We start from the raw sequence: 26612 nt of genomic DNA on the forward strand, positions 1-26612 counted from the left end.
ACCATCCTGTAAAAACAAAGTTTCAGCCCAAGGCCACTCATGTTTTAGCATTACAGGTTTCAGTTTATTTCAAGATTTCATCATCAGGTGATTTTAATATGTTACATAGTGACTCGTCAACTGAAGTGATCTGAAGGGGCACTAACAATGTAAGTGTATCTGTGCTCTGATTGTTGAAACAGTTCAAAAGTTGCTGTGTCATATATTCAAATCATCTAATGATGGCTTGTCAATTTCGAAACTCATAATAATACAACTTGTGTGACCTGGGGGTGAAATGTGCAATTTAAAAAATCACTTTTTCCGATAATTAATAAAAAACTGTGTTGAATATTGAGGCTTGCACAACAACTAAATAAGAAATGAACTCTGTGTCCACTCTGATATCTGCTACCATCTTTGCATTTGAGCAAAAATTACACCGTTTTTACAAATGTTTTTAAGAAATAATAGACATGTTAGGTCCAGAAGATAGATTCTAGTATCAATGAAAACTAAGCTGTTCTAATTCATAACACTATACCTTATCACAAGGACTTTATTTACAACCACAATCTGACATTTAAAACTTCTTTTGCAGTTACAAATATCTAAAAAACTAGTACTAGTCATTATAACAGCATAACGTTCTGCACGTCAATCGGAACATCAACAGATCATTCTCAAGGTGCAATTACAGCAATAGTACTGAACTGTATATCAACAAAAACTTGTAAAGAACATTTTCCTTTGATCACGGATTACGATTTTCATAAATTTTTTCTTCCATATTTCATGAATGTCATGCCCCACCACAAGCTTAAAAAAAGAAAAAAAACAGAGAGAGAGACAGACATACTGATTATTATTGGCGAACAAATGTGATATGTGACACACTTGAGCTCTGGAGCTAAGGAACTGTTGCGGCACATTATCATTCTGCTGAAAGAAATTTAGTGAAAATGCATCCAAAAATACCACTTACAGAATATCACTGTTGCAAACCAAGTATTGTAATGTGCACTAATTTTGCAACCCTCTATGAATTTCTGGATGTTCAAAAAGAGGAACCACGTAAGTGAAAATGAAGAAAGTGCACGGAAGAAAGAATCATGGTTTCAGAGCAAAAGAATAAACAGACATTAAATACTGGCTCTGGCAACATAAATTTTGGGTGGCAGAACCTTCATTTGTTCATCAAATTCATTAACTAGTGAGAACATGGTATATAATATCACACAAAAATATTCAGATGTGGGATTTCTGAACAGCAGGTACAGGAAAATCACAAAAATGTCAGTAATAATGGTTGGTTGGTTGATTGGTCGATTTTGTGGGAAGGGAGTAAACAGTGAGGTCTTCGTTCCCATCAGAATACAGAAGGATTGAGAAGGAAGTCAGCCGCATCCTTTCAAAGAAACCATCCCATAATCTGTCTGAAGCGATTTACGGAAATAACAAAAAATCTAAATCTGGATGACCGGATGCGGATTTGAACAGTCTTCCTCCCGACTGCACCACCTCTCTCAATCAGTAATAATGAATTATGTACAGTACAAAGGTTGCAACTTTGAAAACAATTTATATTTTCAACAAAACATAAAATTTTCAGTTTATAATCCAAACTCATTATATATACAACACTGTACATTGGAAATAGAGCAGCACATCTTATCTAAAATTTTGCCTTGCGAGTTCTGGATTAAACTGAGAATTGTACTTCTGTTTTACAGGCACTGCTATGGTTTCAGTCTTTTCTTCTTCAACAGTTTCACCTCTTAACCTAGCTAGCAGTGCTTCAGCTTTTCGTTTTTCTTCAGCCTCACGTTTCAAGCGTTCAGCTCGTAACTGCTCTAAGTTAGGCTTTTGGTCATGTTGATCTTCATCACTGCTAACTTCACTGTTCACTTCAGAGCTCTCATCACTGCTAATTCTCTTTGACTTCCGATGCTTTTTATGTTTCTTCTTCACTTTTTTGTTCTTTTTATGCTTCTTCTTTCTGTCTTTCTGTTTCTTGTAAGTGTCTAAATTGTTATCTATTATGCTTGAATGAGCACTTACTTTCTTGTTAGCATCTGCTGTTTTGTTTTTCTTATTCAAATATTGTTCTTCCTTAACACCTAAATATTTCCTTATATCTCGTAAAGGATCATTAAGTAATTTGCTCTTTGTAGATACTTCTGCATCCATTCCCATTAATGGTTCTGCTTTCTTTCTGTCAGGAACTTTATCATACCATGGAATTTTCCCAGTGGCTTCAACAGTGTCCTGGCCTAGGTATGTTAAATAACCAATTTGTTTTTCATATTTCTCTTTTTCTTCTTTTATTTCACGTTCATGCTCTTCATTCTTAAGTGATGATACAATTTTGCCCTCTTCCAGATCATCAAAGAGATTGACATGTTGTGCTTTATTTGTAATTTGAATTCCACCTTCATCAGGAGACTGACCACCGTCCTTTCTTGCTTTTTTACGGAGCAAAGCAGTGCGGGCCTCTTGTTCCTGAAACAATCAGAATGATAGTATAAAATGAGCTGTCTCTAAACCAAGACATCAACAGAAGTGTAGTAAGGTTTTATTTTTGGTATTCAATAAGAGTTAGGTGAGCTCTCTTTTTATTTAATATTTCATACTTCACATTTGTACACTACATATGTTTCAAACTGAAGTCTTCAATAATCAATATGTTATTCCATAGAGGTTCTGAGTACAAGCGTTGTGATCTTTGGTTGTCTGTGCATTGTCGTTGACAATGTATCATTCAGTGAGAAGTATTGAGTTGGGTGTTGGTCCCGCTGCTGAGTAGTCTGTAAATAGCTAGCACAACACACAGATGCAAACACAAAGGATGTTCCTTTTTGAAATATGATTTTGTAAAGACTGATTGAGAACCGTGAAGATGTTCAGGTAATGTCGTTGCTGCATTGCATGCTCGTGCGAAATTTATCATGAGTTTGAGAAAAGCAAATATTTAACATAATCTTTCTTTATTGATTTGGGTCAGCTAGTTTGACTGACTGCTGAGATGCTGGCTTTTAAATATGTACCACTTTTGAGCAGTAGCGAATTTCCATTGCAAGGTAGGTCATGAGTTGCTGAATCCATCTGAAACTGTGTAATTGTATTGCAATTAATTTTTACCAGAAATAACTAGAAAATACAAATTTGTGTAGGCTACTCAAGCAACTGTCCTTTGAAATTCTGTATCATGCAGTGCAGTGGACAGTGCTATAATGTGTGACATCACAGTATGTGACTTGCAATTCTAACACATGAAATATTGGCTTCTGTCTCAGGTTCTTCAGCCAAAGCTTCTTTGACGACTTCTCTGACAATTCACCACCATAAGTAGCTGATATTGTCAAAGTGTCCCCCTTCTTTGACAATGCAAGCCACTCATGTTGGTGAAAGGACAGAAAATCGTCAAACAAATGTCAGCTGAAGCACCCAAGACAGAAGCCAAAAGCAATATGTCAGTAGATGTTAGCATTGGATAGACATCCTAAACTACAGTACAATGCATGGTAGTGGGTGCACTGTGCCGATATTAACTACTCTTCATTGAAGTTCATTCACGAGGGGAAAAAGACTGACTGTATGCCTTTCACATCCACCATAACCTAATAAAAGATATATGATGGTAATGATAGAATTACCGTACAACCTACTTTTGAAAGTCAGCTCTCCCAGTGTACTCAACAGAATTTCCTGAGAAAAAAGTCATTTCTTTCAGTGATTCCCATTTAAGTTTCCTGAGAATTGTTTTCCTATGGGTTATATTGACCTGTCACAATCATAGCAGCATGTGTTTGGATTTCTTCAATGTCTTTCGTCAAGTCAACTTCATAAGGCACCAAATAGCACAACAGTAGCATAAACCAGAGTCATGTAAGGGTTTTGCTTCATAGATGCACTGCACTTTTGCATCATCAACCAACAAAAGCAAGTCTTCCATTTATCATTATTACTACTGATTTTATGAAGTTGTTCCAATTAATGATGTAACAGGAGTTAGAATGGATTTTTTTCTTCACATTTTCAGATATTTATCTCATTATAAAATTTGCAATTTTCCGAATAAAATGATACATATTACACTTATAAACTCACATGGGAAGTATTTTATTTTTTTAAATATTATCTACACCAGTTGAAAATGTTAAAATTTTTACTTGCATTACTTCAACATCTAATAGAATCGGTAATTTTTTTTTTATACAGAATACTGTGGATTGTTGTGTTATAAAGGTCATGTCCAAAGATGATGGGCACCAGGTTGAAGAAGTTGAAACAAAGTTTGAAAGACAAGAAACTTTCTGATGGTAAAACCATAAGAAGCAGGCTGACAGACAAAATTATTGATGAACTAGGACTGAAGACCACAACAACAACAACAACAACAACAACAGCAGTATTATGGGATGGCCAAAACAAATAATACTGAGGATTTGTTGAAAATGAGGCAGGCAGTATGGGCTATCTTCTTCCACAGACTGTCAACAGATGAAAAACCAGTACACCACCTTTGCCCTCCTGGACCTGATTCATGGTGCAATTACTTCAGTGCCCAGTACTCAAGCAGTTCATACAGCCGTAAACATTCCATCCCAGCAGCAGTCATGGATATCATGATATCATAAAACCTACTTATAGAGAACTGGCAAATCCTGAATTACTGAAGAAGTGTCGGCATGGTCACTCTCTAAATCCCAAAGAGTCCTTCAATAATCTTATATGGACTCGCTTACCAAAAAATGTTTTTGTTGGAATGAAGACACTAAAGTGGGGGATGGGAGGGGAGGTGGGGGTCAGTGATGCTGTTATTGCTTTTAATGAGGGCAATATTGGTAGGGTGAAAGTGCTGCAGCATATGGGCATTAATCCTGGACAAGGTTCGCATTGATAAAGCAGAGTATGCAGCACAGTTGGAAAAAAAAAACTTGGAAAAAGATCAAGAGGATGATATACAGCATGGTGCAGGGTGCTTCTGAGTGACTAAAAATAAAAAATTAAGCATGTATTAAGTGAGTTACAGTCTTCTGAAACTTTAGAAACCGTTCCAGAAAATTTACATTTTCTGTTGCATTTTTCCCTAAATCTCAGAAACCACTTCACGTGGGGAGTAATAACATACATATCCTGAGTCAACTGAACTAAAATAAGAACATAATGTTATGTATAAAATTATTTAGGATAATATGCAAAAAAGTACACAAAATTTTAACCGTGTAATTAAAAAACTGTATTTCCGAAAGCAGTGGCTAAAATGCAATTATTGTAATTCAGTAGACTCAGAACATACAGTTTAATCTCCTGCAAAAGTTTCATGTCAAGGGCTCACCTGAAATACAGAGAAGCCAAGTCACTAAATTTAACATTGTCGGGATAGGGCGTTCCAACTCCGCTTAACTCTGTATTTAAACAATGTAGCATGTCGAAAAGCTTTTATTGGCTTACAAACTTATGATGTTTTCACAGTGTTTTTATAAAATTGTCACCCAAACCACTCCATCATCACAATGAGAGTGTCATGAGAAAGCATAATTTATGCAAGACATCACTAATGGTGGCAAATCTCAACTTGAATTTTAGAGTTAACCAACCATATTACTTTGAAATAAAAATATTTTGTAAGAGCAGCAAATGCATTAAGTAAACTCTTCTTCAGTCAGGGTATCACATAGAAGAGGAGTTGGTTGTATTTGCTAGATGTTTTTGAAAGGTTGTTGTGATCTGCAGCCACAATTAACATATTAAATACAACTACTTTGGAGTAGGAACTTACAGTCTTGGAAGTAATCCTGAACCAGTGAAAGGTTTGGAATGCCAGGAACAACAAGGACAGTCAATACACGCACATCTTAAGTACAACAAAGATGATGTACTATTTACTCAACAATACTGTACATTACAAAAGGTTTTCAAAATGGCGACCACCACTTTTAATATAGGCATCTTCATAGGATAGACTAGTGCACTCTACCAAGTACACCAGGCACCACACAAACCTCATCAGTTGCTAAAAGTATCCCATGAGAAGTGTTTCTTCATCAGCAACTAGTGTCTCATTCATGAGGCTTTTGATATACACATTTTTCTGTGAAGTAAGTAAGTAACATACCCAGAGTCAATATCCCAGGTGTCTGACTGGAAGGGGGTTGTCACCTTGCAGTAACTGTCGAGGTCCATGCAATGCTTGGTGTGCTTGGTAAAATGCGCCAGAATTTCTGCGGAGATGTTATGCCTACACTGAACGTGGTGGTCACCATTCTGAACAGTTTCTGTAACATACAACGTTGCCACGTAAACAGTACATTACCTTTGCTGAACTTAACGTGTGTGTGTGTGCGCATTCATTGTCCTTGTATGTTCTTGACATTTCAAAGGTTTCACTGGCTCACAATTACTTCCAAGACCATAAGTTCCTATTCTGAAGTAGTTGCAGTCTGATGCCTCTATCAGCTTCTTAAATTTGTGAACACACTTTTGAAGCCCACTGTATAACTGCTGATCTGGCGTATGACATAAACATTTAACTGAGGACACCTTATAGACATAGGTCAGGTAACATGTGATACAACATAGCCATTTTGAACACAGACCCACTAATTTGTTGAAGGATAAAATAAGGTTTAGGCAACCACAACTTCCTGGATGTAGCAACAGCTGGTAGCAACATGCACATTGGAGATCAACAAGAACACGAAATATCTGACAAGTAGCAAGGAAATTTTTAAATCTAATCTAAAATGCACTAATGGCCATTAAAATTGCTACACCAAGAAGGAATGCAGATGACAAATGGGTACTCATTGGACAAATATAGTATACTAGAATTGACATGTGATTACATCTGGCGTATGACATAAACATTTAACTGAGGACACCTTATAGACATAGGTCAGGTAACATGTGATACAACATAGCCATTTTGAACACAGACCCACTAATTTGTTGAAGGATAAAATAAGGTTTAGGCAACCACAACTTCCTGGATGTAGCAACAGCTGGTAGCAACATGCACATTGGAGATCAACAAGAAGATGAATTCCATATTCATTTGATAGACTACAATGTCTGCAGAATCCACAATAGTCAGATATTATGTTTTGGGTCTATTTTATGCTAAGATAAATGAGTTTTTGTTTAATTCAAACAGCTTTATGTGTCAAACTCAGTCTTACTTCAGTGCAATATTCCCACTAAATTCCGCCAAGACAGCATTCAACTGTGTAGTGCCTAGAATTGCCATGCTTTATTTTCAGAATATACTTCCTGCCTCGCAGTCTACTTGCAGCAGCTGCTGGACACTCATGATAATTGTCTTACAGACAGTAGACAACTGACTCATTAGTGCTAATAAAATGTGGACTTTGATCAAAGCAGCACGGCAAAAAATAATTCAAAAATACATCTACCACTTGAACAGTTCAACCAGAAGTCCTTTATTTTACATCTCAGTAGCTCAGACAATACTGTATCTGTAACAGCATTTCTGTTGTAATATGTGAAATTTCAATAGTCTAAAAATGAAAAAAAGATGTAATTCATTAAACTCAAGAAACATATCTCATATTGGCCACTGCAAACTATCATTATGATTACCTGAAGCATATCTTATATTGGCACTTGTAAATCATCATTATGATTATCTCATTTCTACTCATTCTAACTACTGAGCAAATGTTTCCTTCCTGAATATACAAAAGTATTCTCTTCAATAAGCTACTATTTCCTTATAAACATAAAGAAAAGGATCTCCAAGTTAAATTATAGATGAACAAAAAAACCGACCTGCTACTTACAAATGGTATTGGAGGTCTTTGTATTTTAAACATTGTGCAGAGCACTAGTCTCTGGTTATGACCCGAATAAATTAAAGTGTGCCAAATTCGGAATGCATTTGACTGGCAAATCTGCCTAATGTCTTGTATTACAAAATTATATAATTTTGTCTTTTATTTTCAATAACTATTTCTTATAACATTCATAAACAGTTGCCCCTGCCCCAATACCTACAAGGAATATGTTTATTAAGTGTACTGACAAAAATTCAACCATAATAAGATTTAATCACACCACAATTCTTTATCAACAATGATAGCTGAGATATAGTTATCTGTCCAATAAATCACCATAATTAATATTTAAGAGGTCAATTTAAAACTAATAAAACATCTTATTCCTTCAATATTTGGCAAAATAAATTCAACAAATAAGAAAGATGATGCCAATTTGCAGGCATTAGGTTAGATGGTCACTAGCACAATATTTTCATGACAACTATTTGTCAGTTTTTGGTGCTACTAATATCTTAATAAGATATTTTGTGCTTATATATTGTCTTCAGGCTCTTTCCTGTATTGTCACCTATAAGCTTTTGATTCAGTATTCAGTTAGGTCCCATGTGTTCATCCGTTCTGTGGAAGGACCACTTATCTAGCTGGTAGTGTGAACCAAGGTGTTAACTTTCAGCCTGCTCCACAAAGAAGATCTCCACATGTGAAAGGAAGAAGATTATAAATGCAAAACACCTCACAGGGATAAGCTACAGTTGAGTGGGCAAGACAAGATCTATAACTTAACAAACTGACACAGCCGTAACTTACTTTGCACTTTCGTGGAGGAATATACAAAGTATTTGAAAAAGTTTTAATGGAAAAGGGCCTGCAGTCAAACTGAGGCATCTTCATCTGCAGCAGAACGAGTCACAATACAGATGGCCATGCAGTTATTGTTGTGAGTTAGCCCAATCTATCACAGTAGTTATGTACAGCAAAGCAATATAACTCATATCATGAGTTTAAACGTTCAAGCAACAGAACATGAGCAATTATCCTGAATTTTATTTACATGTCAAGTTCTGTAGGACCAAATTGAGGAACAAATCTCCAAGGTCATGGAAAACGTCAGTACATGAAATTACAACATAAAAGTAATAACAGATAAAATAAAATGTTTATGAACCCAAAAAGAAGTCAAGTCAAAAGTTTAAGCAAACACAATCAACAATATAACATAAGAATCAGCTTAATTTTTCAAGGAACAGAAGGAGTGACCCATGAGGAAACTCTTCAGTTTCGATTTGAAAGCACGTGGATTACTGCTACGATTATTGAGTTCTTGTGATAGCTTACTGAAAATGGATGCAGCAGTGTACTGCACACCTTTCTGCGCAAGAGTTAAGGAAGTCCGATTTAAATGCAGGTTGAATTTCTGCCAAGTATTAAGTAAATGAAAGCTTTTTATTCTTGGGAATAAGCTGATATTGTTAACAAGAAATGACAATAATGAATATACATATATTGAAAGGCCAATGTCAAAATACTCAGACTAGCGATAAGGGCCAAAAAGAGGTTCACAAAGTTACACCACTTATTGCTCGTTTATGAGCCAAAAATATCCTTTTAGAATGGGAAGAGTAACCCAAAATATAACATCACATGACATAAGTGAAGGAAAATAAGTCAAGTAGACTAATTTTCATGTCAAACAATCACTCACTTCAGATACCATTTGAATAGTAAAAATAGCAGCATGAAGTCTTTGAACAAGATCCTGAACGTGGGCTTACCACTACAGTTTACTATCTATCTGATCAGCCAGAAATTTGGACTTGTCAGTTTCACTAATCACATATACATTCTGTGAAATTAAAACATCGGAGACTTATTGTGATTTAGCATTGGTTGATTTTTTACAAGTCACAAACTTATATCATGAACTGCAATATTTGAAACTGAGCCAATATTGCACACAACATCCTTTGCTACCAAGCTAGTGTCATCACCAAACAGAAACATTTTACAGTTACCTGCAATACAAGAGGGCATAGCATTTATATAAATAAGGAACAGGAGTGGCCTTAACAATGATCCCTGGGGCACCCCGCCCCCACCGCCCCATTTGGCCGTACCCCATTCATATCCCACTTCACAGTCATTCTCAGCACTGTGAATAATGACCTTTTGCTGTCTGTTGTTAACCCTTTGAATGTCAAGGTAACGATGTATCGTCACCCCCTAATGACGCTGATACTGTCAGGGTGCCGATTTGTCGGTACTCTGCTTTGTCTTGTTTATCTTACAGAATCGGGCCCTAGATGGTTTCGGAGTGCTGATTACAGATGCTCTTTGACTCGAGCTACGTGTAGGTCAGTAGCTATCGACAATTGAGCATCATTTTGGTGAAATATTAGCGTTCGATTATTCCGCTTTTGCATCGTATGTTTATTGACGTCAAGTTTCGCAATACATGTTTACATTCTGTTATTGCATTCTACGTTATTGTTTTTGCGCAGTACAGTTATTTATCATTGTTTCTGTGTGTTTTTCTACGCGTTAAGCGTTTAAAATTTGTTTATTTTCTCTGATTTTTGTGAAAAATGCGACCTACACCAGGCCACAGCAAAGGACTTACCGACAAAGAAATTTGTGAACTTTTATATCTTACTAGTGATACAGAGTGTTTTAGTGAATGTAGCAACAGTTCAGAAAGTGAAGTGATGAAAGTGAAGACGAAGTGGAAGATGTACAATACACTGAAGTAACTGCGCCCGAAACACTGCAGCCATTACCACATCCATTTCAAGAGCTGCCAGGGCCAAAACATATGCTGCCAGCACGATCTCCTGTGATAGAGTATTTCAGTATATTCTTTACTACAACGTTCCTGCACCTTATTGTAACTGAAACAAATCGTTCAGCTAAACAGTTTGTAACTAAACATGCTACATTGTTCAAACCATATAAGAAATGGAAGAATGTGACAAGTACCGAGGTAAGAGGTTTTGTTGCTTGCTTACTAAATATGGGACTCAATAAAAGGCCCACAATGCTCTCATACTGGAGCACAAAACCGTCACAGGCATTTCCATGGTTTGGTAAAATGTTTTCTGCCCACTGATTTAGGCATCTTATGAAATTCTTTCATCTTGTGGACAGTGAGAAATGTCCAGCACCAGCAATCCTGATTATGTCCCATGTATCAGGTACCAGCCATGGGTAGATCATGCTAATAATATATTTAGACATCATTACACACCTCATGAACAACTTAGTATTGATGAGTGTCTAGTTGCCACTAAATGTCACGCTTCCCTATTACAGTATTTGCAACTGATGATCCTCATGGTTCTCCGGGTTTGAGAAAACTTCCATAGAAGAAAGAATCAAGATGCTGTGTGTGTACTAGTGAGGGAACGAAAAGAAGGTCAAGAACTGTTTGCAATAGATGTAATAAGGATTCGCACAGTGAATGTTTTCCTAAACACAAATGCTAAGTCATACAGTAGACACGGAAATTCTGTAATGGTCTCTTCAAATAAATGATTATTAACTTCCTGAATAATAACACAAATTTGATGTCCCTCATGTCATTTTACTCACAAATGTGTGTAGATTCTATGGACTGTAGTTAGCCTTATTAAATTGAAGCACAGTGTTGGGTATATGGAATCAAAGTCAAGTTTATAATATTGAAAATTAAAAAAAAATATTTTATTTGGACTGTCACAATCAAATTCATTTGAAACGTTATAATAATCTGCGTGAGCCATAATATTCTACATACTTTTATGGATAAGTGGTAATTTTTTCATATTTTTAAAGTGAATACTGAATGATATATGGCAGTTTAAATAGAATGTAGCAAAACAGTATAAATACGCATGACATTTTTAGCACACACCACTCCAAATCGGGTGACTGCAAAAGGGTTAAAGTAAGAGGTGAACCAATTGTTACTCCCCGTATTCCATAAGGGTCAAACTTCTGGAGCAATATTTTGTGATCAACACAATCAAATGCCTTAATTAAATCAAAAAATTTGCCTAGCGTTCAAAACCTTTAGTTTAACCCATCCAGTACCTCACAGAGAAAAGAGAATATAGCATTTTCAGTTGCTAAATGACTTCTAAAGCTGAACTGTATATTTGATAGCAAATTATGTGATGTAAAATGACCAACTATCCTTACATACACAGTCTTTTCAATAGCTTTAGCAAACACTGGTGGCATAGAAATAGGTCTAAAAGTATCCCTTTCTCTCTTTTTATACTGCAGCTTTACTACTGAGTACTTCAATCATTGTTCAGGGAACTGACCATTCCTAATGAAAAATTTACAAATATGGCTAAGTATAGGGCTAACATGTGCAGCACAGTACTTTAATATTCTGCTACGTACTCCATCATATCTATGAGAGTCCTTAGTCTTCAGTGATTTAATTATCGACTCAATCTCCTCCTTGTCTGTATCACAGAGGAGAATTTAAGATATCTATCTTGGAAAGGCATTTGTCAAGAGAGTTATATGATTCCCTGGAGAAACTAAATTTTTATTTAATTCACTAGCAATGCTCAGAAAACGATTGTTAAATAGTGTACATGTACGTGATTTATCTGTAACAGAAATATTTTTACTACAAACTGACTTTGGACCGTCGACGTTGTGCTGCTGACCAAACGCTTCCTTCACCACTTACCATAATGTTTTAGTTTTACCCTGTGAATTAGCTATTTTATTTGCGCACCACATACTCTTTGCCTTCGTAATAACATTTTTAAGCAGCTTACAATACTGTTTGTAATGGGCTACAGTAGCTTGATTGTGAATACTTCTAACATTTTGATATAATGCCCACTTTGTTCTACATGATATCCTTATCCCACTAGTCAGCCACCCAGGCTGTCTTTTACTGCTAGTATCCCGTCTAGAACATACTAATGGAAAGCAACTCTCAAAGAGCATGAGAAATGTGTCCAGGAAAGCATCATATCTGTCATCTATGTTATCAGTACTGTAAGCATCCTGCCACTCTTGTTCCTTGGCGAGGTTTAAAACACTCTCTATTGCCATTGGATTATCTTCCCTACATCATTTGTAATTATATGTGACTGTTATTTGAGTACAAAAACCTTTTAGTGTTAAAATATGTGCATCGTGGTCTGAAAGGACATCCACCCTTTTACTAACAGGTTGCCCATCTAGTAATGAAGAATGAATAAAAAATATTGTCTATGGCTGTGCTACTGTTCCCCTGCACCCCAGTTGGAAAAAAAACACAGTCTGTATCAGATCATATGAATTTAGGAGAGCTACCAACATGCTTTTTCTTGCACAATCATATATAAAATTTGTACTGAAGTCACCACATATAACTAATTTCTGGTATTTCCTATAAAGTGAATCAAGAATCTTCTGTAGTTTGAGCAAAAATGCTCTGAAGTCAGAGTTAGGGGACCTATAAACAACAAAAATTAGAAATTGAGTTTCACAAAATTCAACTGCCCCTGTACAACATTCAAATATTTGTTCAATGCAGTGCCATGATATGTCTATGGACTCAAATAGAATACAGTTTTTTTACATACATGGCTACTCCCCCACTCCACAAGGAACTCTTGAAAAACAGCCAGCTAATATGTACCCTGGTAAAGGAAGATCTGAACTGTCAAATTATTGAATTGGTGCTCTGCTATACCAATAATTTCCTCTTACATTTTGACGAAATATGCTAATTCATTATCTACTTGGAAACATGATGACCTCTGAAGGTGATTCCTTAGTTAGAGGGACCTCCTTTAAGCAGGTACACCTATCACCTGACTTCAATATAAAAATGACGCAACTCTAACACCAACTACAACAGGAATTTTTCAATCTTTGATCCCACCACAATCCACTAGATGGTCACCTGTAAGCTTTGCCAGCCTCCCCTTCCCATATCTATTCAGGTACAGGCCATGCTTAGTGAAATCCAATCTCTGACACAAAAATAAGAAAGCAATAATGATTCAGATTGTATTGCAATTGCAGCAACTAGTTACATACATTGGAAGAGCTTTATTTCTGCAGTAGGAAAGTTCTGGTAGAAAGCAAATACTTCAGGAGTAAAGGTGACCACTCATCCCAAAGCAGAAGCGTTCAGTCATTGATGACTCAACACTTCTGCTTTTCAGTAAAGTGGCCTTCTTTACAGATGAAGAGCTTTACTTCTTTAGACCACAACAGTTTCAAACATTTCCTGCTCTTCTTTTTATGGTCTACAATCAAGATGTACATTTTATGTGGACAGTGCACATATTGGCTGCAGTACACATGAAATGCTGGGAAACGGACACAACTTTAAGAAAAAAAGACTTCAGCAGATGTGACGGATGCTGTCGTTCCAATACAATTTGTAATTTTTGTACATCTACAATGGGCAAATAATAAGGGTGCATGAACAAGGTGTGCCAGGATGCTGTTACATGTCTCTGTCTCCCAAGAAAAAATACTTACAGCCAATAAAGCCCTCCTCTGCCTTTCTTTTTCTTCCTCAGCAGCTTTTGCTTCATCTCTTCGGACTCTGGCTATGTTCTCTTTGGTGCGGACATGCCATCTAAATACAAAACAGTTAAAGCATTCTCATGAAACAAAACAAAAAATATCACATTTACAACACAGTATAATGATTTAGTTACTGACTGGCAAACAGCCCAGTCCAAATTTCATGCTTGGTTAAGTAAATAAATTCAAGGAATGGACAATTTATCTTTTTTATGTGAGTCTCCTCAAATTTTCTTTCTGTTAGGCCTATATTGTAATTAACTCTATGCTATAGTGGAGGCGACATGAAATGAGTTTTTCCACGTTTAAAACCCAACTTAGTGTCTCTCTGAGAGATAGAATCTCTCCAAGAACACTATTTTTCTCTATTAATAATGTGCAGAAGTTCTGGTTGAAAATTATGAGGGATGGGGCTTGGCTAGCTTTTGGAATGTACTTCATTTTTCTAGCTGTAGGAAAAACATGCACACAAACGCGCACACACACTCGCTCACATGTGCACATGTACTTCCTACATTGTGGTCAATCAACTGACAGCTCCACAGGAGTATGGTCCCTGTGGCAGGGGATTGGTATTGGGAGTGGCCACTCCCACAGAGATCATAAATGGTGGAACACCCAGATGCAAGACCTGTACAATTCACTCACCCAGTACCACCTACTCCAATCCCATCACAGGCTTATCCTGCACCATCAGAGGCAGGGCCACTTGTGAAAGCAACCATGTTACATACCAGCCCTGCTGTAACCACTGCACAGTGTTTTACATTGGTATGACAACCAAGCAGCTGTCGAACAGAATTAATGGCCATCACCAAACTGTTGCCAAAAAGAAGGTGGGCCACCCAATGGTAAAACGTGCTGCAGAGCACATGTGAGATTTCAATGCCTGCTTCACAACCCATGCCATCTGGATCATCCCCACCACCACCAGCTTTTCGAGGTGCGCAGACGGAAGCCATCCTTACAGAACCTTCACTCCCATAACCCTCCTGGCCTAAATCTAAGGTGCCTCCCCCCCCCCCCTTCCAATAGAGTTTTATGTGTGTGTGTGTGTGTGTGTGTGTGTGTGTGTGTGTGTGTGTGTGTGTCTATCACCCCTGCTCCAGTACCCCCACCCAATTTGTGTGCCTACATCAGCTACTTGTGCGCTGTTATATAATGCCCAAGTCTACATGCTTGCCCTCAACTCCTTCCCTGCCTCCTGCCTCACTCCAACCCTCTCACCCCATCCCATATACTCACCATGGGCCAGTAAAGAGCTGGCAGTTGACTGATCTCAGCGTAGGGAGCCAAGCATGTGCATGTGAGTGAATGTGCATTTGTGTGCACATTTTTCTATAGCTAAAAAAAGGAAGTGCTTTCCAAAAGCTAGCCAAGCTCCACACTCTTTGTGTGCCTATCGATGATGCAGTCCTTCTGCCTTTCGGTGAGTCATCTTAATATTCCAAAATAATTCGTAATTTTTTCTACTTAATACCATGCTACAACTTCATTTCTTTTTTCTTTGTTTCAGGTTTCCCTTAGCTCCAGTATTTCTACTAGTACCTGTCGGTCGGTCTACTGTTCTGTTCGCGCTCATCCATTTCTTTTAGTTCTTTCATGTTGAAATAATTTCACATTTTGTTCACTGCTCTTAAGTGTACTTATTTTCAACACTCAGAATTTGAGATTCAAAACTTTTCTAGTCCTTTCATAACTCCCTTAACTCACACCATAATGGTTATTTTCTTTCAGAAGAGTTATTCACATCTTTTGTTATATGTGAGTGTAAGTTTCCACAATTACTGTCATCTTCAACGAAAGTTTTCTACGTACACTACCGCATCATTATGTTACAATACTCAGCAATCTTTGGCAATTATTGCAAGTGGTGTTCATCCGGGGGATGTATTTATTACAACAAGGTGCCATGAACATTATATAACTCACTTTCTGTTTAGATGAAAAGAGTAAAGAGGAGGGAATTGATGACCTTTATTCATAACAAATTTTATTATTGACTGATATTGTTGAATGTGGAGCATACCAAGGCAAGACTAAAACATTTGGGTAAATCCATGAACTAGCCACAGTCACACTCTTACAAGAGGAATACAATAAACATTATGACTGAGATTTCAGAAAAACCTGCCAATATGAATTGGGATGATGGATACAGGCTTATGTCATCTTGGCTGGTTGTGGTAGCTGGCCCACAGTGTTTAAGAGGCTGACCTATTAGAAATGGTTATAAATATAGTGGGAATAGGCACACATCTCACTGTGTTGCATAAGCTGTCTTCATGCATAACAGGAATGGTATTTATTATGTCACTTCTGTGGTTTTTACCTGCTCCTCATTCAGCAATATCACACAACCCTGAAGGAAGTCATTCACAACAGTGTCCAAAACATCGGTGAATATCGACAAACTGATGCCATGGTTACATAATCACATAGATTTTACTGAATTTGTTTGGTTAAACTGTTTTCTTAATTCTGTACAAGAGTCTGACAAAATGTCTAGCTCATTATTTTTATTATTGAAAACCATTGTCTTTTCGGTTTATACACTCCTGGAAATGGAAAAAAGAACACATTGACACCGGTGTGTCAGACCCACCATACTTGCTCCGGACACTGCGAGAGGGCTGTACAAGCAATGATCACACGCACGGCACAGCGGACACACCAGGAACCGCGGTGTTGGCCGTCGAATGGCGCTAGCTGCGCAGCATTTGTGCACCGCCGCCGTCAGTGTCAGCCAGTTTGCCGTGGCATATGGAGCTCCATCGCAGTCTTTAACACTGGTAGCATGCCACGACAGCGTGGACGTGAACCGTATGTGCAGTTGATGGACTTTGAGCGGGGGCGTATAGTGGGCATGCGGGAGGCCGGGTGGACGTACCGCCAAATTGCTCAACACATGGGGCGTGAGGTCTCCACAGTACATCGATGTTGTCGCCAGTGGTCGGCGGAAGGTGCACGTGCCCGTCGACCTGGGACCGGACCGCAGCGACACACAGATGCACGCCAAGACCGTAGGGGACCGCACCGCCACTTCCCAGCAAATTAGGGACACTGTTGCTCCTGGGGTATCGGCGAGGACCATTCGCAACTGTCTCCATGAAGCTGGGCTACGGTCCCGCACACCGTTAGGCCGTCTTCCGCTCACGCCCCAACATCGTGCAGCCCGCCTCCCGTGGTGTCGCGACAGGCGTGAATGGAGGGATGAATGGAGACGTGTCGTCTTCAGTGATGAGAGTCGCTCCTGCCTTGGTGCCAATGATGGTCGTATGCGTGTTTGGCGCCGTGCAGGTGAGCGCCACAATCAGGACTGCATACAACCGAGGCACACAGGGCCAACACCCGGCATCATGGTGTGGGGAGCGATCTCCTACACTGGCCGTACACCTCTGGTGATCGTCGAGGGGACACTGAATAGTGCACGGTACATCCAAACCGTCATCGAACCCATCGTCCTACCATTCCTAGACCAGCAAGGGAACTTGCTGTTCCAACAGGACAATGCACGTCCGCATGTATCCCGTGCCACCCAACGTGCTCTAGAAGGTGTAAGTCAACTACCCTGGCCAGCAAGATCTCCGGATCTGTCCCCCATTGAGCATGTTTGGGACTGGATGAAGTGTCGTCTCACACGGTCTACACGTCCAGCACGAACGCTGGTCCAACTGAGGCACCAGGTGGAAATGGCATGGCAAGCCGTTCCACAGGACTACATCCAGCATCTCTACGATCATCTCCATGGGAGAATAGCAGCCTGCATTGCTGCGAAAGGTGGATATACACTGTACTAGTGCCGACATTGTGCATGCTCTGTTGCCTGTGTCTATGTGCCTGTGGTTCTGTCAGTGTGATCATGTGATGTATCTGACCCCAGGAATGTGTCAATAAAGTTTCTCCTTCCTGGGACAATGAATTCACGGTGTTCTTATTTCAATTTCCAGGAGTGTATGTGGGTGAATTACCAACAACATCAACTTATGAACAAAAAAAAACACTAAAGAACTAAATATGCTGAAAATCAGTAAGCAGTCAATTAATAGATAAAAGTCAAAAAAGTAAATAAATACACACATCAAAAACAGTTTTCCATCACCTCAGTTCCAAGAGTTCCAGAACCTGTAGAGAAAATTGGAATAGAGATCAACACAAACATTATTCCTTCCCTTTTTATTGCTCATGAAAACCACACATCGTATGTTGTGCCACCATACAGCGAAACTTTCAGAGGTGGTGGTCCAGATTGCTTTACACACCGGTACCTCTGATACCTAATAGCATGTCCTCTTGCATTGATGCATACCTGTATTCATTGTGGCACTCTATCACAAGTTCATCAGGGCATTGTTGGTCCTGATTGTCCCACTGCCCAAAGGCGAATCAGCGTACATCCCTCAGAGTGGTTGGTGGGTCACGTCGTCCATAAACTGCCCTTTTCTGTCTATCGCAGGCATGTTTGAAAGGGTTCATTTCTGGAGAACATGCTGGCCACTCTAGCGAGTGATGTCGTTATTTTGAAGGAAGTCTTTCACAAGTTGTGTACGATGGGGACACGAATCGTCATCCATGAAGTCAAATGCCTTACTAATATGCTGCTGGTATGGTTGCACTGTCGTTTGGAGGATGGCATTCACATATCGTACAGCCATTATGGTGCCTTCCATGACCACTAGCGGTGTACGTCGGTCCCAAGTAATGCTACCCCAAAACAGCAGGGAATCTCCACCTTGCTGGACAGTGTGTCTAAGGCGTTCAGCCTGACCAGGTTGCCTCCAAACATGTCTCCGATGATTGTCTGGTTGAAGGCATATGCGAAACTCACTGGTGAAGAGAATGTGATGCCAATCGTGAGCAGTCCATTTGGCATGCTGTTGGGCGCATCTGTACTGCACTGCATGGTGTTGTAGTTGCAAAGATGGACCTCACCATCGACATTGGGAGTGAAGTAACACATCATGCAACCTATTGTGCACAGTTTGAGTCATAACACAACGTCCTGTGGCTGCACAAAAAGCATTATTCAACATGGTGGTGTTGCTTTCAGGATTCCTCCGAGCCATAATCTGTAGGTAGCAGTCATCCACTGCAGTAGTAGACCTTGAGCGGCCTGAGTGAGGCATGTCATCGACAGTTCCTGCCTTGCTTTAGCTCACTCTGAGATGCCTGACACTTCCCTTGTTGAGAGCCCTTACTGGCACAAAGTAACAATGAGGACGCAACCGAACTGCGGTACTGACTGTCTGGGCGTGGTTAACTACAGACAATACAAGCCGTGTACCTCCTTCCTGGTGGAATGACGAACTGATCAGCTGTCAGACCCCCTCCGTCTAGTAGGCGCTGCTCATGCATAGTTGTTTACATCTTTGGGGGGAGGGGTTAGTGACATCTCTGAACAGTCAAAGGGACTGTGTCTGTGACACAATATCCACAGTGAACATCCATATTCAGGAGTTCTGGGAACCGGGGTGATGCAAAACTTTTTCTGATGTGTGTAATTTATCAACATTAGTGTCTCACTTTCATTGTTTCTCACTAGCAGAGTGTTCAGTAACCTATGTGCACTATATGCCATCACGACTGTGGAAACTTTTATACTATCCATTCATCAAAGGACATCATGGTCCGGCAATTAGGTTGTACTTAAAATACTCTCAAATGTTGCAGGTACCATATGAAGCAACAGTTTCAATTCTTCTCAAATTTAACAGCATGTTGTGAGTTACATATAATACCAGAACAAGTCTTGAACACTCATATACAGGATTTGTAAGCTTTAACTCCTGTTCAGTCAATTAACACTAATGTACAAAACTTAAGGGTGAAAGTAACTTTTGTATGATGTGTCACTGCCAAGTAATGCAGCTCAATGATACTTTGACAATGATACATAAAAAGAACTGCTACAGTATAATACAGTGTCACAAGAACATTAAATTGTGTGTGTACCGTGTTCGAAGATTTGGAGGTTAGTAAGCCCATGAAACATTATGCCTCCCCACACCTCAACACCTGGATTTCCAAAACGGCCATATTCGACAATGCTGGATGTACACTCTTATGGCTAGAGGTGAGAAAACGTAATGCACACTTTGGTGGTTCAGGTGTTGTGTGGGGAGGTATAATGTTATATGGGTGGACTGACCTCCAAATCTTTGAACACAGTACACCCACCAGTCAACAATACTGTGACACTGAACTCTTCTCCCGTGTGCATGTTTTTGGGGGTGCATTTGGCCGTGACTTCATTTTTATGGATGAAGATGCGTGACTGCATCGAACGGTGCATGTGGATGATCTCTTGGAATGAGAGTATATCTGGCAAGTATACTGTCCCACTGGTTTCCCCAACTTAATGTTCAGGGAAATGTACTACAGCAATTCCACATGCACAATGATCTTCCACCAGTTGCCAACCATGCTCATGGAGGAATGGAACACCCTACCATAAGAACTCCTTACTAACCTTGTGGCCAGCATCGCAGCACCTTACAGAACATGCATTGCCATCTTCGGTGCTCACAAATCCTGTTACAAACACTTTCCCACCTACTGTTAAGTCCAAAGGACTATCATTACTCATGGTGACTCAGTGTAATTATTGTCTTTGAATAAAAGTGTCATTTTTGTCACCTCATTGTGTATTTCTTTCTGTTACCTTCTGTGCTATGCTGTAGCACTTCTTTCTCTGTATGGTCAAAGTTTCATTGAGCTGTTACTTGATAGCGACACATCATGCAAAAGTTATTTTCATCCTTAAGTTTTGCACACCTGTTTCTATATAGGTATACATACATACAAAACAAACTGCAGGATTGGAAAAATTCAGAATGCTGATCCTTTCCTTTTTCCTAAAATTCTTAGTAAACTTTGGATGAGAGATCATTTCATGGGACAAAAGGCATTACATCCAATTCCACCTGTCTGCTTTGACCCGTGACATCATCAATATGGCAAAAACCGCTACTTTCAGCGTATCCAATATGGTGGCTATGATGTCACTACATACACATGCCAACAAATGCAAAAACCCATCAATAACAGAATAACTCCAAAAATAAAATGAAACTAACGGGACAACACAGGAAAGGGGGTTTAGGATGGGGACAAGCTAAATATACAACAATATAAAAACTACTCCAAAACAAACACTACACAAAAAATATTAATACAGCATTCCAATACACCAACAAAAACCACAGGAATCGAAGAATTCCTTTGGCCTGCATAGCTCAACCACAACGATCGATATCGAAAAACCAAAACCTACAATTATGAAAAATAGAACCAAAACCCCAACACCTCAACAATCAGACATCACTACATCAATTAACACACATCAAATCTGCCATAAATACCAAAAATGTCACAATTTCTATAGAATAAACCTGAAATGAAAAATACTTACCACAAACAGAATCCCGCAACACAATCTAGATAGGCCACTTCAAACACACTTGCATACACATACCCAAATGCATGGACACAAAGAAACACAAACAAAAAAAAAAAAACTTCTTAATCAACCACAACCTACCACCAATAAACCAACCCCAAACACTCACATCACACACCCCCCCCCCCCCCAAAAAAAAAAACCTCCAACAAACAAAAAACACAGAGTAAACCAAAATCAATCACAGGTTACAAATAAAAAAACTGCAACTTGGCAAGCCCTCTACAACATAACCATAAAACAATCCCCCCCTCCTCATCCACACAAAACCCGCCCCATTAAGTAAACAACTAATACGCCCACCCCCACCCCCTCAACCCATCACCCTAGCCCACAGCCCCAAAAAAATAAGTACAATAATCCCCATGGACGCTCTTCTGGCAGCAATACTCATCTAAATGACATTGCAGGTTGGAAGAGCAAGTCTTCCCCCTCTCTACGACTTATTTAATCACCGTCCCCCTAAAACCCCTCTATTATATTAGTACACACCCCACTTTCGTAATTTTTATACTCAAGCCTGTGGTTAACAATTAAATGCTCATAACCCTTCTTCCCCAAACCCATATATGACAAAAATGCACCTGAAACTAAAGTACCCCATCCTCAATATATTCTTCAATCAAACCCACCAATTCCTTCTTAGTACGGCCCTCCACACCCCAAGAAACACAACCAGCAAACCCACCCCCTGAAATCACAGCCACCCCCCTCCTCCCCCACACTCACAAACCATCTCGAAAACTACTACTCCCATACTTCCTCTTACTAAACTGAGATTCATTGATCTTAACAACCACTCCAGGCCCACACAACTTACCCCCATACTCAGAACAAACCCCTCGACAAAAAGAAAACCAATCTAACACCCTTCTCTCCGGAACAGGAGTCTCATGCGCACAAAAATTGACAGAAGACCTATAACAAAAATAATAAGTCAACAAAACAATCTTTCTCATGGCCAACCTAGATTTCTCAAACCAGGTACTGCGTCTATGCGACTGCCAGATGTTATCCCACAGATACAGGCAATTATATGGTTCCCTGGTCCAAGGTGCCGAAACTCTCATCAGCCTCTTATTATCACCACAAGTGCTGCACCTGACATACTCTGCAATCAGCCCAAATAGCTGCAAGAACTTAATAACTGGCAACATATCCTTACCCATATCGGCATACAATGAAGCATCATTAAATTTCATAGCCATATTCATACATACCAACAGAAACCATACAGTGAATTAAATTTCTTACAACACAACAAATGCCAAACCAATAAAACCTAACAAAAGCACCAAACACACAAACAAACAAAAACATTAATAACTCTCAGAAAACACTTCCAACCTACATTAGGCCACCAGCTATAAACACTCAGAGCTACGTTGCAACTGTCAAAACTGTACCTCAAATGAACCCAATACCGTGTTACACTCAGCACACACATCATCACAGGGCATCATCAAACAAAACATCTACAAATACAACCAACTCAAAAACTCCATGCCGTGATGACGCCACAAACCACAAAGCAGATGGGAGGAATCAATTGCTTCCGAATCAACTCATTCACATTGTTCCAGAATTCGAACAAAGTTAGCATGTTAGGTGTCACTGCCCTTTTTGTATGGCCACCGCCATACGTTCACAGGATACGCAAAACTTTCATTAACTATACTGAATTTCACATTTAAAGTGTTCTAATGTGAAATTTTAATACCAGTGAGCCTGTCTTATGCATCCTGGGCTTACAAGCCCCCTCACTGACAAGTCTGCTCCATAACTGCCTATGGTGGATCTTCATCATTTGGTAGTACAACAGTTTTTAAAGTAGCTTTGAAACAAGAGTTCAGAGGGCAGATTATAATGTGTTTTCACCTCTTTAAATAACTATTTGATGTAACTAAAAATGTGACACTTCATTCACTTTATGTAGTGGACATTTCCACTCATATGCCAAGTAAAAGCAATTGACTTGAAGGGAATTGAGTAACAAACCACCCCATCATACCAAAACAAGGTGTGTGTGGTTCTTAAGAATCATTAGATAAAATGTACTAGGCTTACAGAGTAAATGGATACCTTACAGTATGAACATTAAAAAGACTATTTAAATATTCTCGATTCTCGTATGTTAAATGTTTGTTTGACAATGCTTCCATTCCATCATCACACAACATGCCACACGATCATTTTATAAAAGGTTTCTCAGTATGTTCATAAAATTGCTAATTGACTTGTGCAGCATCATACTTTCTGTATTACACACCATGTCATTAAAATGACTCATAAAGATAAAAAGTCAGAAAACACCTTATGACTACTAAAATATGATGATTATTACTGTCCTCAATAAGCAGTATTAAGAAGATGAAATGTAACCCCATGAAGATACAGAATATTAAGGAATGAGAATATGGAAATGTGAACCTATATGTTAAAATTTTAATTTATGATGGAGAGATACATCAGGTGCTGTAAGAAAACAAGTATCGAAGGGCAGCAAACTCACTAGGTAGGCAGATATGACTTGAAAGATACAAGAAGCTGCAGAGATTTCACAAAGGAATGTATACTGAACAGTAAATATACAACAATGGAAAAGGGAAAATACTGTAAGCAATTTGTGGGTTGTCAAACGCATAAAAATAAAATACTGTATGGAACTAGCTGCTCCACAAAATGTTAATCCCTTCTCCTTTTCCATCCAGTATTATGATAAACTCTGTGACAAAACTACACTTCAAAATATCTTGGGCATTGCTCACTCACCAGAAGACTGCTTGACAGCTGTACCGAAAGTCATGCTTTCAGCTGGATATGAATAACATTCAATTAAAATATGCTGTACATAAAATAAATGCTGTGCATTTGCGAATTGCCACATCAAAGGCACATGTTGAATGAGTGAGGATCACATTTTACTGCAGACTGAACAATCACACACCCGCTTGTACAGAGAAGCTGTAGAAATACACAAACACGGGAACAGCTTCAACAAGAAAGAAGAAAGCCTTAAGGTAAACGGCTCCTGGCTTCCCGTACTGCAGAGAACGACCGTAGCAGGTAGCAAGAGGGGAAACGCACCGGAAATGACCGCGGAGAAGCCCTCGGACGTTGGCGCGCAAGGTACATATAGTCTGCGGCCGCGAGCCCGGCTCCAGTTCACCTCCGGCAATGGAGGGTGAAGCTTTGACAATGCCAGCCACTCGTGCTGGCGAAACGTCAGCAAAATCATCACACGAACGTCGGCCGAAGAACCCGAGACAGAAGCAAATAAGCAGTTTGTCAACAAGTGGCCACGAAAGTCTTAACAATTTTGAATCACTAATTACATTGTGATTAGGCACCTAACTGGTTTGGTTTGGTTGTTTGGGGAAGGAGACCAGACATCGTGGTCATCTGTCTCATCGGATTAGGGAAGGAAGTTGGCCGTGCCCTTTCAGAGGCATCATCCCGGCATTTGCCTGGAGTGATTTAGGGAAACCACGGAAAACCTAAATCAGGACGGCCGGACACGGGATTGAACCGTCGTCCTCCCGAATGAGAGTCCAGTGTCTAACCACTGCGCCACCTTGCTCAGTGCTGCACCTAACTGGATGGATGGTCATTTTGAAGCACTCAAAAGTGAAAGTAATCCTTGTTGAGATACCTAAAATAATTACATACCTGAAAGCAGTGAAGAATATGATAAACCCCATCAACTTTAACCTGTGATTCTTTGAACCACTATTATGACTATGACATGAAATGGAGCTTATTTCAACAATCAAAGCTGATCCCAGCAGGAAAACTATTTTTTCAATTTTTTTGTGTGATGTTCTGGTTAATAATATCTTCAAACACACAAAAGTTTTGAAAATATCAGACTTTTGAGGAAATAAAGGGTTCATCACAGAAGTTAGCGTGACTACGGAATGCGCAATGTTTACGCAAAATTTATAACACATTTGTTGGCTTCATCAACTCATAACCTAGTCTTCTTTTTCAACATAACCTAGACCTCGGTCTACACTATCGGTCGGTCTGTCACTATGAAGTACTTTAAAAATAGTACCGATTGGAATGTCATTGGCCAAAGCAGAACAGCGGTATTATAATCTTCATCTGAACCCCTACATGACCTCTACGCTCAATCGTTCCCCATCATTTCGACAAAAATTGTGAAAATGTCATACAGATTATGAAACTGGCTATTTAGTCACACACAATAATTCCATTAACATATTTGTCCACGTAAAAGACTAAACGCTGGCAGCAACATATATTGTGCGAAATTTGAGCACACAATCACATATATCTGTGCAGTATTTTTTTTTTTTTTTTTTCGTAAATATGGATTATGTAATGCGTTAGAACAAGTTCATGATCACTACTGCAACTAAATTAGCTATAGAAATTGGTATACAAAGAGAAAACTAATGAACAACGAGGACACAAATAAACACCACCCACCTTTTCTTCGGAAGAATATTCATTGTTCCACTATGAAGCAATAATAATTCCTATGGCAATGTTGATTCTTGGAGAATCACTTATCCTTCCTTTCGTTACATATATGGCACAATTATTAAATTTTAGTCGTCAATTGTTAAACTATCAATCGCTGATGACTCATTATTTTGAGTGTCCTGTTTCAGTACTGTATACTACAGCTCTCCGCCACTGACAAGTCGTCACAATATTTACAACCAAAGCTGCAAAACACAAACGCGTTTGTTTACGAGTGTTATAGAATCTCTGAATGTTCTATCGATAGGTTACAGTGATCACCAGTGCTCACTATACTAACATGGAGAGATCACTGGTGATCCTTCGACCATAGATACTAGATTCAAAGTGGT

General features: G+C 39.1%; 1 protein-coding gene across 1 annotated transcript; it reads right to left on the minus strand.

The window, feature by feature from the left end:
- Positions 1-368: 368 nt before the first annotated feature.
- Positions 369-26612, minus strand: LOC126355968 (leukocyte receptor cluster member 1 homolog). The gene is made up of 3 exons (XM_050006575.1): positions 26224-26612; positions 14262-14361; positions 369-2481 (listed from the first exon to the last, which is right to left on the minus strand). Exons 1-3 carry the CDS (start codon positions 26244-26246, stop codon positions 1651-1653), a joined length of 954 nt encoding a protein of 317 aa, XP_049862532.1. The 5' UTR covers positions 26247-26612; the 3' UTR covers positions 369-1650.

Source organism: Schistocerca gregaria, chromosome 3, assembly GCF_023897955.1.
Source record: "Schistocerca gregaria isolate iqSchGreg1 chromosome 3, iqSchGreg1.2, whole genome shotgun sequence".
In the NCBI taxonomy this organism is placed as follows: Eukaryota; Metazoa; Arthropoda; class Insecta; order Orthoptera; family Acrididae; genus Schistocerca; species Schistocerca gregaria.